General features: G+C 41.0%; 1 protein-coding gene across 5 annotated transcripts in view; it reads right to left on the reverse strand.

Moving 5' to 3' along the window:
* Positions 1-13,595, reverse strand: part of NELL1 (neural EGFL like 1) — a 932,871-nt gene that overhangs the window by 814,299 nt on the left and 104,977 nt on the right. For all 5 annotated transcript variants that reach the window (XM_055282142.2, XM_055282141.2, XM_055282138.2 and 2 more), the window contains one exon: positions 6,758-6,908. In XM_055282142.2, coding sequence (XP_055138117.1) covers positions 6,758-6,908 — 151 coding nt within the window. The remainder of the gene's footprint in view (positions 1-6,757; positions 6,909-13,595) is intronic.

A 13,595-nucleotide genomic window follows, 5' to 3' on the forward strand; every position in this document is an offset into this window, starting at 1 on the left:
AAGGAGCTACCCCTGTGGAAGACTGAACTGTTCTATTGCTCAATAAAGCTTCTCTTCATCTTGCTCACTCTCCACTTGTCTGTGTACCTCATTCTTCCTGGTTGCAGGACAAGAACTTGGGACTCACTGAATGAGGCTAAAAAAGATGTAACACAAACACAGCTGAAACATTCCCCTTGCTTGCCACGTTGGGGGCAAAGAGGAGAGAAGAGAAGAGCTGCAGCTCTTTGGGGAACTCAGACCTGGGCTCCCTGAGCCAGGACTGTGACTCCCTCTTTGGGGCCTTGCAGTTCCTGGTGTCTCCAAGCTTCCAGGTGCCACCGTGTTCCCCGGTGCTGGTGGAAGCTGCTTGCCGTGTACCTGGTCCAGCCACAACCTCACAGAGATTCGGTAACCCTGCCGGTACCTGGAGCTGCCCACCCCATGACAGCAGCCAGCGTATCTGACTGTGCAGTGGCCAGACCCCATGCTCACTCACACACCCCTTGCTGCTCCATGCCTGACTCCCATCTCCCTTGGAGGCATGGCACCTAGGCCAGTACCATGAGCTGAGTGCAGCCTGCCAGGCCGAGTGGGTGGAGCAAGCCCAGTGGGCCCTAGCAAAACTCAGGCAAAGGCATCACCAGCCACAGGTTTCTGGTCAGAAAAGCGACACCCCAAAGATTCCGTAACAGTAAGAGACCAGAAATAAGCCCTTACATTTATGGTCAATTGATCTTCAACAGGGTGCCAATACAATTCACTGGAAGAAAAGCAGTCTTCAACAAATGGTGAAGAAACAATTGGATATTCATATGCAAAAGAATAAAGTTGGACCCCTACCTCACATGATATATAAAAATTAACTCAAAATATATCTAAGAGATAAATGTGAGAGCTAAGCCTATAAAACTTTTAGAAGAAAATAACTTAAAATATATCTAAGAGATAAATGTAAGAGCTAAATCTATAAAACTTTTAGAAGAAAACATAGGAGTAAATCTTCATTACTTTGAATTAGGCAAAAATATGACATCAGAATCACAAAAAAAAATAAAAATAAAAAAATTTGGACATCATCAAAGTTTAAAGCCTTTGTGCTTAAAGGACACCACCAAGAAAATGAAAAGATCACCCACAGAATGGGGGAAAAAACTGTAAATTATACCTCTGATAAGTGACTGCATCTAAAACATACATGATTATTACAAATCAATGATAGAAAGACAAAGAATCCAATTAAATGTAGGCAAATTATCTGAATACACATTTCTCCAAAGATACACAAATGGTCAATAAGCTTATGAAAAGATACTCAACATCATTTAACCATCAAGCAAATGCAACTCAAAACCACAATGAGGTATCACTCCATACCCATTAGAACGTCTACCATCAAAAAGAAAGATAATAACTAGTGTTGACAAGGATGTGGAAAAACTGAAACCCTCAAACACTGCTTTGGGAAATATAAAACAGTGTAGTCACTTTGGACAAGTCTGGCAGTTCCTCAGACAGTTAAAGAGAGTTTCCATCTGATACAGCAATTCCACTCCTAGTCATATACCCAAGGAAATAAAAACATGTCCACACAATAGCTTGTACATGAATGTTCATAGCAGCATTATTCATAATAGCCAAGAGTGGAAACAATTCAAATGTCCACCAACTGATAAATGGATATCTATAATGTATTATATCCACACAATGTAACATTATTCTGCAATAAAAAGAAGTGAACTACTGACATAACCTACAATATGAATGAACCTTGAAAGCATTATTTCTAAGTTAGAGAAGCCAGTCAAAAAGGGATACAAAGTATATGATTTCACTTATATGAAATAACCAAAATAGGCAAATCTACAGAGAGAAAGTAGATTAGTGGTTGCCTAAGGCTTGGGAGCTTACGGGGAAATTATGGGTGACAGCTAAAAGGTATGGGATTTCTTTTGAGGGTAATGAGCATTTCTAAATCTAAAATTGATTGTGGTGATGAATGCACAATTCTGTGATTATACTAAAAGCTACTGAATTATAAAAACAAAAAATTATCTAGGAATCTAATAACGCCCATCATATCCCAATTGTTTCAAATACTTATTTATCTTCATCATTAGTAATACAATCAGAATCACATAAGGGAGAATCACAAAAAGAACCTGGGCGTCTGACTTTTAAGCCAACAATCTATCTACCACATACCTGGATCTTCTGCTATTGAATAAAGAAAAGCCCCAAATCCTTGGTCAACTTATATACCTGGTCAAATGTCCATGCCAAATTTCTACAGGATAATTTGCTCCTCTAGATACTATTATCCTGATAAATAATAAAAGTAACCTGAAAATTATGAAAGATTCTCACTTATTGCAGATGGGAACATTTGGCCAGGGGAGGAGGGTTATAATGAATAGACTAATTTCTAAATATATGCCATTATATATTCTTCTCTATTTTCTTGCATTCCAGGTCTCCTTAACTAGATCTTCTCTACTAGAGTAGAAACCAGGTTTTCTGTATTACCCACAGCCAATGTATTACAAATCCAGTCTTTCATACCTTGCCTTGTCAGACCACACACATGGAACAGGGCATCATAAAGTCCAGAGGGAGAGGGGATCTAGTATCTACTTCTTCATATTTATTTTGTTTAGCAGTCAAGATCTGAGGTTTGAGATTTTTCACACTTGTCTTTCATGGTGCCTGCTTGGCTCTCTTGCAAGTGTACTTTCCTTCCTTTCATTTCTTTTTTTTTATTTTGAAACGGAGTCTCGCTCTTTCGCCTAGGCTGGAGTGCAGTGGCGCTATCTCGGCTCACTGCAAGCTCCACCTCCCGGGTTCATACCATTCTCCTGCCTCAGCCTCCCAAGTAGCTGGGACTACAGGAGCCTGCCACCATGCCTGGCTAATTTTTTGTATTTTTAGTAGAGACGGGGTTTCACCGTGTTAGCCAGGATAGTCTCGATCTCCTGACCTCGTGATACACCTGCCTTGGCCTCCCAAAGTGCTGGGATTACAGGCGTGAGCCACCGCACCCGGCCTCTAAAGCTTTTTAATAAACTTTCACTCCTGCTTTAAAACTTGCCTCGGTCCCGCCCAGTCTGGGAAGTGAGGAGCGCCTCTGCCCGGCCGCCCCGTCCGGGAAGAAATGAGGAGCGCCTCTGCCCGGGCGCCCCATCCGGGAAGAAGTGAGGAGCACCTCTGCACAGCCACCCATCGTCTGGGAAGTGAGGAGCGCCTCTGCCCGGCCGCCCCGTGTCTGGGTAGAAGTGAGGAGCTCCTCTGCCTGGCCGCTCCGTCTGGGAGGTCTACCATGGAGGCCAGAAGCAATGTGGGGGCTGGACGTGGTGGCTCACGCCTGTGGTCCCGGCACTCTAGGGGGCGAGGCGGGTTGATCACTTCGGACTAGGAGTTCGAGACCAGTCTGGCCAACTTGGCGAAACATGAAGAATACAACAGACAAACCAACCAACCAACTCAATGACAACAAAACAGGTCTACCCTGGAGTCATACTCTAATTTTTTCTATTTTCCTCCCTTTCTGATCCTTTATCCCACTTTCTTTTTCTTCCTCTTCCTTCTCCCTCTTCTTTGTCAAATAGAGGATTGAGTTATTATCACTGATCCATATAAAGTCCCTCTCTCATTTATTTTAACTCCCACCCCCATTTCTATTCCCCAACTTCCCATGTGCAACCTTCCTAATATGTTTGATACGCATCTTTTTGTTTGTATGTATTTTTAGAAAATGTTTATTGTTTTTGTATGCAAAAAAAATTAATAAAAAAAAAAAAAAAAAAAAAAAAAAAAAAAAAATACAAAACTTGCCTCGGTCTCTCCTTCTGCCTTATGCCCCTCAGATAAATTTTTCTTCTGAGGACACAAGAATTGAGGTTGCTGTAGACCCATATGGATTTGCCGCCAGTAACATTTTGGTGGCATGTAACTTGGATACCCTCCACTGCCGACATACTTTGGTGCCTTGTGACTCAGATAATTTCTACTGCTAATATACTTTGGTGCTGTGTGACTCAGATATGTTCCCTAGTGGTAAGAGACCTCTATGCCTCACCTTCTTTGGCTAAAGGCATTCAACCCCTGTACACAGTTTTCTTCTCTCACCTTTTTTTTTTTTTGAGATGGGGTTTCGCTCTTGTTGCCCAGGCTGGTGCGCAATGGTGCAATCTTGGCTCACTGCAACCTCAGCCTCCCAAGTTCAAGCGATTCTCCTGCCTCAGCCTCCTGAGTAGCTGGGATTACAGGCATGCACCACCACACCCGGCTAATTTTTGTATTTTTAGTGGAGACAGGGTTTCACCATGTTGGTCAGCTGGTCTTGAACTCCTGACCTCAGGTGATCCGCCCTTCTTGGCCTCCCAAAGTGCTGGGATTACAGGCATGAGCCACGGTGCCCAGCCTCTTCTCCCTTTCTCAAAAAAAAAAAAACCGAAGTTTTTCTATTACAATGAAAAATGATCAAATGACTCTCCTATCAATCATCCTCGGGCTCCATTAGAAACCTACTAGGGATATAAAAGAAGACAGCCTCACATGGCAACAAAAAAGTTTTTTTAAAACCTTTCCTATTGAAAAAAAATCCAAAAGAGAAACCCAGCAAATACAGTTTCAAAACACACTTTGACAAGGAGAATAAATATATATGTGTTAAGGGATGGCCATTCACCGTGCACAATCCTTTTTCTTCCTTACAGCAGCCCGGGAAAATAGATTACACACATTTTACAGACAAGGAAATTGAGATTCCAAGACATTGAAGAGCTGGTGTCACAAAGCTAGAACTGGAACTCCAGATCTCCATCAGTCTGACGCTGAAACCTGTGCTCTTTCTAATGTAATAGCAACTGTTTCGCATGCTTCTCATCTGCTTTGGGAAGCTCTCCTCTGCATTCATTGAGAAGTATCTCAAGATCTACCTCCTACTTCGGGCATTTGTATAATCCTCATACCAAAAAGGCATTCACACCCAACCCCACAAGGCCAATAGGGCAAGGTAGGGTTGTGAAGCTGAGACTTGCCTTGACACTCAATCCTTGGAAAATGAGAACCTATACCTTTCTCCAGTATACAGAACAACTTTGAACGAACCCATATCTCTCACAGACATGTATATTACCTTGCTTTCTCTGGGCTGACCCAGAACAGCCAGACTGTAATGACAACACCCCCAAAAAATGATCAGGGTCCATCACCACGCTTTGAGGCTGAGAGCAAACAACCATTAAAGACAGAACTGTTGATCCTTACAACTGCCAAAAGTCTGCATAAAAAGAGCCTCTGTTCCAGCCAAATTGGTCTGTTCACTGCTCCCACTCCCAAAATTGCATTTCTCTATATTTCTTCACCTCTGTGACTGTGCACACTGTTCCTTCTGTTTGATATAACACCCTTCTTCCCTTACCTGCTGGAATTCTGCCTGTGCTTCAAGAGCACTCTCTCTATGTGGTCTTCCTCAACCACTAACCTAATGCATTTAATTCAGTGAACTTAACACATTTACATAATTTTGAAATTAGCTCCATACTTCATTGTAACACCAATCCACTATTTCTTTATTATTGGCTCTTTTTTATTCTTTTTGTGTGGTTATGCCTTGTTTCCCGCATTGCCAAACTCCACCATACATGCTTAGAAGATTTTGTTCCTTTGATTTCTCCACGAAACCTTGCATGGCACCTAGAACAGAGTAGGTGCTTCATAAATATTTTCAGTGGACTAATACTGAGGAACCCAGTATTAAAAATTAAAATTGTCTAGGTTACCTAATGATTATTAATTTGAATTCAATGATAGAGTGATCTCTCTTAAACTTAAAACCCATTGCCTAGGGGACTTTACTCCAAGTTTTTAACATGGCATTGAAGCTTTGCAATGATCTGGCTTCTACCTACCTCTATAATACCAGCCCTCATCACCCACTCCAAACTCTCATCCCTTCCCCATACACACTTTTATGTTCCAACCACTTACCTACCCATGTGTTGCTTCTTAAAATCACAGCAACCTCTTTCTGAAATGTTATTCTTCCATCCCTTACTCCTTCGCATTCAGCATGTAAAATACTCACATTTTTTTCCTTATACAGTTATCATCTTTTCCAAAGCCTTTCTTGGCTACCACAACACTTAGCAGAATGACTACTCTTACCTTTATTTCCTGATTACAACCTTCTGGCATTGCATCTTCAATACTTTATTATATTTATTTGTCTATCTTCCCTACTAGCTTATGTGATCTTTGAGATGAAAATCATACACTATTCACCTTAATATTCCCAGTGTCAAGTATAATCCCCACATAAACACACTGTAAATGTTTATTGAAGGTTGTTAAACATAACTAATTAACTTGCCTGATGACTAAATATGATAGAATGTGATTTTATTCAAAGTCTACCAGAAGACAGGCGAGAAAGATACTCATGATTAGTCCTTGGAGAGCAAACAAGAAAGCCACTTTGACCAAAGTAAATTCTTAATGCAAAGTAAATTCATGAATGTGTTCAACAGAAACAAAGCCTCAGTTAGATGAAAGTTTTCATGGGGCTACAAACTCTAAATCCCAAGACATTTTGTCTTGTGAAGGGGTAAGGGATGGAAGAAGGAGTAAGGGATGGAAGAAGGAGTAAGGGATGGAAGAATAACATTTCAGAAAGAGGTTGCTGTGATTTTAAGAAGCAACACACGGGTAGGTAAGTGGTTGGAACATAACCCATTAACTCTAAGGAGATTTTCAAAAGCAGAAAGAGCTTTCTTACCTGTGCTCCAGTTCTCGAATGGACAGTATCACTCCTGAAGTGGATGGCTTCTGCTGTACAGTGGCCAAAAAGGTGAATTCACTCTTGTTCCGGAACAGCTGAATTAATTTCTCACTCACATGAGGAGCTGCATGGATCTCTCTTTCTATGTCTAGGAATCAAGAAGAAAAGCAGGAGGAAACAAGAGTGAAGAAGGAGAGGAGAAGAGGAAGGAGAAGGAGAAGGATAGAGAAGAAATACAGGAGAAAGAGGAGAGGGGAGATGAGAAAGAAGAGGAGAAAAGATCCATGGTTAAAAATGTCATGTCCAAAGAATCCAGATTGCATTTTTCATTTTCCTCTCCTGTCAATAGTTTTCATTTTCAGGCACCATTCCCCACTCCCTACAGCTGCATTCATTCAATACAAATCCCAGAAATGCTATCTCTGTCACCATGCCCACTTGTCACTTTGACAAGTTCACAATTGGCCAGACAGTGATTTTCTGGCAGGAATTTTGATGGGACACTGAGCAATTCAGTTTGCTGCAAACAGATTAGGTTGCTGTAAATAAGGTGAGAGGTAGTCGGATAAATGTGGTCCTAAATTCAGAGAATCTTCGGATAATAAGACCCAAATGCCACTTAGCATCCTCCAATTTCACTTTTTCCATGGACACAGCTTCCTTCTCCCCACAATGTGCATAGGAAACCTGTCCTTGCCTTGTACCTAGCAGATATTTACTAGCACTAATAATGCCAGACAACTCTGCCTTTGCTTAAAGAATAAATACAAGGCATGCTCATGCTCCACGCCCATGCCTGGAATTTCTCCATAAGCATGCAATGGATGACTTTCCTCATGAAACATTTATCGAAGTTGAGGCCGATTCAGCAGGCCTAGAGGTGTGTGATTCCAGCTAATCCTGCTCCTAGACAAGAATGTTTCTTTCTCCAACATCAGCATAATGAGAGACATCCATCACTTCATACCCAGACTCACCCTTGTCATGATAAACTGGGTGTTATCTCATTATTTTACACTACATTTTTCTGGCATCAGAAAGGGGCACTAAGGGAGCAAAGTTAGAGAAGATTATTCAGAGGATGATAAATGAACATTAGAAGTGTGTTTGGTGGCCCCCTCTCACATCCTGACCATCTCCTCTGACTTCAAGATAACTACTTGGTTATTTCTCCAGGATTACATGGGAAGCCCTTGAAAAACATACAACTTCAAAGGCTGCAATGCCCAAGCAATATCACAGACTGGTATATGGACCTTGAAGAATCTCATCCTAAAGAATGGCTTCTGAATAAGATATCCTTCAATTCTTGACCTCGGGCCTCAGTCCTCTCATCTGCAAAATGAGGGGGTGGATTAGGTGATCTCTTAGAGCCTTCCCACCTTAGCCTTCTATAATTTTTTGAATTGCTGCTTCGATTTTATAACACAGAAAAGAACAGCACGGTCTTTCCCACCTGTAAGTATCTAGGCTATGAATGGCAGAAAGCAATGTTTGTCCTCCACCATGGAGACACCCAACCCAGGCAGACCAGTCTACCAGTATAAAACCTACCTGCACAATAGTAGCAAGGCCTTCACTACTTAATTCTTAAGTGGCATGCTGTCAGCTTTTATCAAGCATTGAGATAAGAGATAGCCACTTGAAAAATGCTTCTATACCTTCTACAAAATCCCAGCCAAAGACATTCCAGATGACATTTAAAACCTATTAAATGTGTGAGTGAATCACTCTGTAAACTAGAGAGTATTAGAAAATGTTTGTTAATATTATTTTTATTATCTTTTTTTTTTTTTGAGATGAGGGTCTTACTCTGTCACCAGGTTGAAGTGCAGTGGCATGATCTTGGCTCACTGCAGCCTCCACCTCCCGGGCTCAAGCAATCTCCCACTTCAGCCTCCCAAGTAGCTGGGACCACAGGTGTGTGCCACCATGCCCGCCTTTTTTTTTTTTTTTTTGTATTTTTGGTAGAGACAGGATTTCCCCATGTCGCCCAGGCTGGTCTTGAACTCCTGAGCTCAGGGGATCCACCCACCTTGGCCTTCCGAAGTGCTGGGGTTACAAGTGTGAGCCACTGCACCCTATTATCATTACTTCTAAGCAAAGATCATCTTAATAAATTCATCTACAAGAAATGCCAAAAAAAATTCAACTCTTACAATTAAGTTATATGTTTACTTTTTACTTTTTTCTTCTTTACTCATCAATTAGAAATCAACTGATTGGTAGCAGATGCCTGAATTTCAGGATTGTAAAGCTTGGGCCCGAAGAAAAGAGAGCCATAAGCGATCAGCAATGCCTGCTGGAGGAAATGGATATGAATATCCTATCAGCTATGGGTATCGTCATCTCTCACTCAGTTCTCCCTGAGTGATATGATCCAACCCCATGGCCAATGGCCTCCCACTTTATATCTGCAGCCCTAACCTCTCCCTTAAGCAGAAAATTCAAATGTTCACCTTCAAGCATTTCAAATTGTAATGTACCTACAGTGAAGCCTGTTCTCTTCCCTCCACTCTCAATTTTCTCACAGAGGTCCCAGTCTTAGTAAACGCTCACACCCTGTTCCTCAAGTCAAAAAACTAGAAATTGCCCTTGATTTTTCCCTTTCCTCCACTCTCCATATCCAATCTAAAAACAAATCAAGTGGGCTCCCATGTCTGGAATCTGTCCACTTCTTCCCAACTTCACTCTTAAAACTCTTGCCCAAGCCACTATCATTGCTCCCTAGGGCACTTCCAATGATCCCCTTCCCACTTCCATATTGCCTTCTTTTCATCATTCTTCACACTGTGTAGTTAACATGCTCTTTTTAAACCCTAAGTCCGAGTCGTTTCAGCCTCCTGCTTAAAATCCTCCAATGGCTTCCCATTGCTCATAGGATTGCTTATAGGATAAAATCCAGTCCCTTCAGCACGCCTGCAAAGTTGCACACAAACTGATTCTTGCCTGCCTCTCCCACCCCATTCACACTCTTCTCCTTGGTTGCTAGAGGAGCACACCAGGCCCACTCCCACCTCAGATCTTCATGCTTGTCCCTCTGCCCAAGGTGCACTTCTCTCTCCTTTTCACCTCCCTGACTCCTTCTCCTTCAGCTTTCACTGTAAATGCAATCTTCTGGCCTCTCCAAGGCAGGCTCTGCATTAATGTCCCTCTAATGCTCCAGTCTGGGTATTTTCTTCATTTGACTTGTCATAATATATGTATTGCAATCCATTTATTATTTGCTGATATCATTTATCACAGTCTTGTTTCAAGTTTGTTACCTCATATTATTTCCTTTCTTTTCTCACTAGACTGTAAGTTCCACGAGGGCAGGCATACTTATTTATCGATTGTTTTATCCACAGTTCTTAGTACCTGGCACAAAACAGGCATCCAATAAAGGTTTACTGAATTAATTAATGTATTTTCCATTTATTTTTCTCATTTATATTGTTACTTCAAGTAACCACATATATTATGGTCAGAAAATAATGTATCTTTTGGAAAACCAGGAGATAAATGGGTCCTTCTCAAATGCTCATGGCCATGAAAATTTATTTTAATGATGTTTGGTGCTAAATAAGCCCCATGTCTTTTCAGGACACCCCCACTTAATAGTCTGATCTAGTCCTACCAACCTTCTGCTCACTCAATCCTCCAAGAAAATGGAACATTTCTTATGCTGACTTTTCTTATTTCTTTCTATAAATGATTGGCACATGGAAGTAAAGAGACCCCATTAGTACTCACTAGAGTGAAATGTAAGAAACATCTGTTTTGATACATTGAGGTTTTATGTGCATTCTCACTTTCAGAGAAGCCCTTTCAAGTAAATTTTGACCATGATTCAGATGTTAAAAAAACACCAACAAGAGTAATTCTATTTCTTACAATATGCAGGCAGAAACACTGGACAGGATTCAAAGGACTGAGATCACTCTGAGTTTTGCAGATGACTAGCTGTGTGACTTTGGATAAAGTACCTTACCTCTCTGAACCTCACACTCTACATCTGAAAATTAAGACCACTAAATTCCATGATCTCCAAGTTCTTTCTTAGTCTTGACATTTCATTTCAGTTAATCACTTGATCCTGCTCATAGCTGCATAGCAAAAGAGAGCACTGAGAGCAAATTCCATCTATTAAGAAACCTAGATTCTACTACAATTTTTCTCCTTTGCTGATTTTCCAAATTAACATAAAACATAAAGTTGTCAACTATTAAAAATAGTGATATGTCACCTACTTTGCAGCAGCCTGCTTTTTTCCTGGAGTTAAAAGAGCAATGAATGAAACCCAATTAATGGGAACCTATAGTGAATATTGTACTTCCATACTCAACCACTACAATATGTGTTTGCTGTATTACTTAAGAATATTCAATTCTGCTAGAGATAACAAGAAAAACAAATGGGACAGATAAAGCCCATAAGAAGTGCTAAATATAGAGAGCAAGTTAGAAACCTGTGAAACATGCTAAACACAGATTGAATACGTGGAACATAAGTGTGTTGAACACAGATAAAAAGGATTGAATAAGAGTGTTACTTACAAGTACAATGGGATGGGAGGACCAAGTCATAATGTGCATATCATGCCACCTTCAGAATGACAGTCATGTCATCCCTAAAATAACACCCATCATTGACATCCATTTCATTTCCATCCTGGCCCCACATGTACTATCCTTGAGAAATGCTAATAAAACCCATCACTGCTCACCAAATTAACTGGTGAATTACAGTTGTAGCCAAGATTACTTGCTCCTGAGTATTTCCAATAGAGGAAGCATGTGGGCTCCAGAAACCTCCCATCTGCTGAGCCCCCTCCCTTTTCGTTAACCTCAGCTCCAGTCCTCATAATCACACCATCATCAAAGAAGCTGATGCAGCAGAGAGAGAGAGAAAAAAAAAAAAAAAAAAAAAAAAAAACAGAATATATGAGCAATGAATAACACAGGAACTGGGTGGGCTGCTGCTTCCCACTGCTCACACTCAATCCTACATGTGTTAACCTACTCCATCTCTTTCTCCTGCTTCCTCCTAGATATTTTAAACATGATTCAAGTATTTGAATTTAGTCTCTCCGTGAGGCTTTCCATTTTGTAACCTCTAGGGGTGTCCTTGGAGGCTACCATTGCATAAAGGTAGTTTTGCATACAACAACCACTTAAAGTGAATATTTCACATTTCTAAAATGGGGGAAAATGGCGTTCCGAATACTCAGGTTTTACATGTTCTAGTTAATAAGTGCTAACTCAGCAGCAAGAGTTAAGTGCTTTTTCTTTCCCAGGACAAAACGGCTATACCTAGTCATTTTTAAAGAAAGACTAAAAATGCTAATATGATGATTAAACATCAGCAAAAAAAAAAAAGTGCTGGGTGAAGGGAGGAGATTGGAGAAGGAAAGAAATTAAATGAGGTATTCACACCCTCTTCTCTGCCTCAAATAGAAGCAACTTCATTTCCCTCTTCCCTGATGTATAGAGTGAGGATGGTGGTGAATTTCATTGTCAACAAGCATATACCTTGCTTCCCCTGTGCCAGGCACTGTGGTTGGCACTGGGGGAATAAAAGTAAAAATACAGTTTCTGCCCTGGAGGATAGACACATAAGAAAGACAGTTTCCTTATGACAATAGTTACAGAATAGGACAGTACACAAAAAAAACAGAGGAGGCCCATAGAGATTGGGGATGACATCATGGAGGAGGTATCACTGAACGTGACTCTAGAAACATGAATAAGCATTGACTAGACAGGAGAGAGGGAGAAGAGGGCACTCACTGCAGCAGCATTGTATGGCTGTGAACTCACGTGTTTTACATTATCCTGGCATTTTTCTTTTTTTGCAAGTGTATCTCTTACTACAAGTTCAGCAGAGAAAGCAGCTACTTAACCTAATATTGGAGCAAATTCTCAGGCCCCTGATTGGCCAACCGGTACCATATTAGCACAAAGCAGACCAAGAGGCAAAATCCCCACCATTGCACAGACAAGAATCAGCAAATTGAGGTGGGAAAAGCAGCAGCAGCCAGAAACACATAAACACAAATGCACCAAGGCAGCCCGCCTCAGCCTTGATGGTAGAGAATGCAAGCAACATTTCAGTAACTACACTGAGAACCTCAAAATATAGCAAACTCCTGATGTAGACAGGCCACATCCTTCTAGCCTGAGTGCCACATAGGCTCACGGTAAGAATGGCCCCAAAAGGTAAAGCAACGTTTCTTAATTTGAAATGACAATTGGCTTTTTCATTTCTGAATATAGAGGAAATTTGTCAATTCAGAACTGCCAACCATCAGTGAGGCAATTTCTGGTTTTGGAGGATAGGAGGCATGTGTCCCACTACTTGGTCTTGTGACCCTTAAGGATGTCAGATGTTATTCATCCAAGCAACTTTCAAAAAAACAGAAATCACTAGAAGACTCCCAGTTAACATGTAAGGGATGTTCATCTCCACTAACAAGTTCACAAAAATATTGCATTAAACCTCCATTTGTTCCAGAAGCTAGAATGAGAAAAATCAAACGTGTATGTCTTATTACTGTGCCAAGGGCAGGGCTAATGCTCTGCACATGTCATCTCACTTACAGTAACTTTAGGAGAAGACATTATTATTATTCCTACTTTACAGATGACCAAACTAAAGCTTACAGAATTTAAATAATGTTCTAAAGGACACTGGGCTAGGAAGGCTTGGTGCTGAGATTTCAACCCAGCAGGCTGGTTCCATGAGCTACACTCTTAACTGTGCTATACCTGCTATTCGCCAATATGTGTGATCTCAGTGCTTGATATTAATCAAGGGTAAATCACCACGATACGTCCAGTGCCTGGCACTTTTG

Source organism: Symphalangus syndactylus, chromosome 6, assembly GCF_028878055.3.
Source record: "Symphalangus syndactylus isolate Jambi chromosome 6, NHGRI_mSymSyn1-v2.1_pri, whole genome shotgun sequence".
NCBI classification, from domain to species: Eukaryota; Metazoa; Chordata; class Mammalia; order Primates; family Hylobatidae; genus Symphalangus; species Symphalangus syndactylus.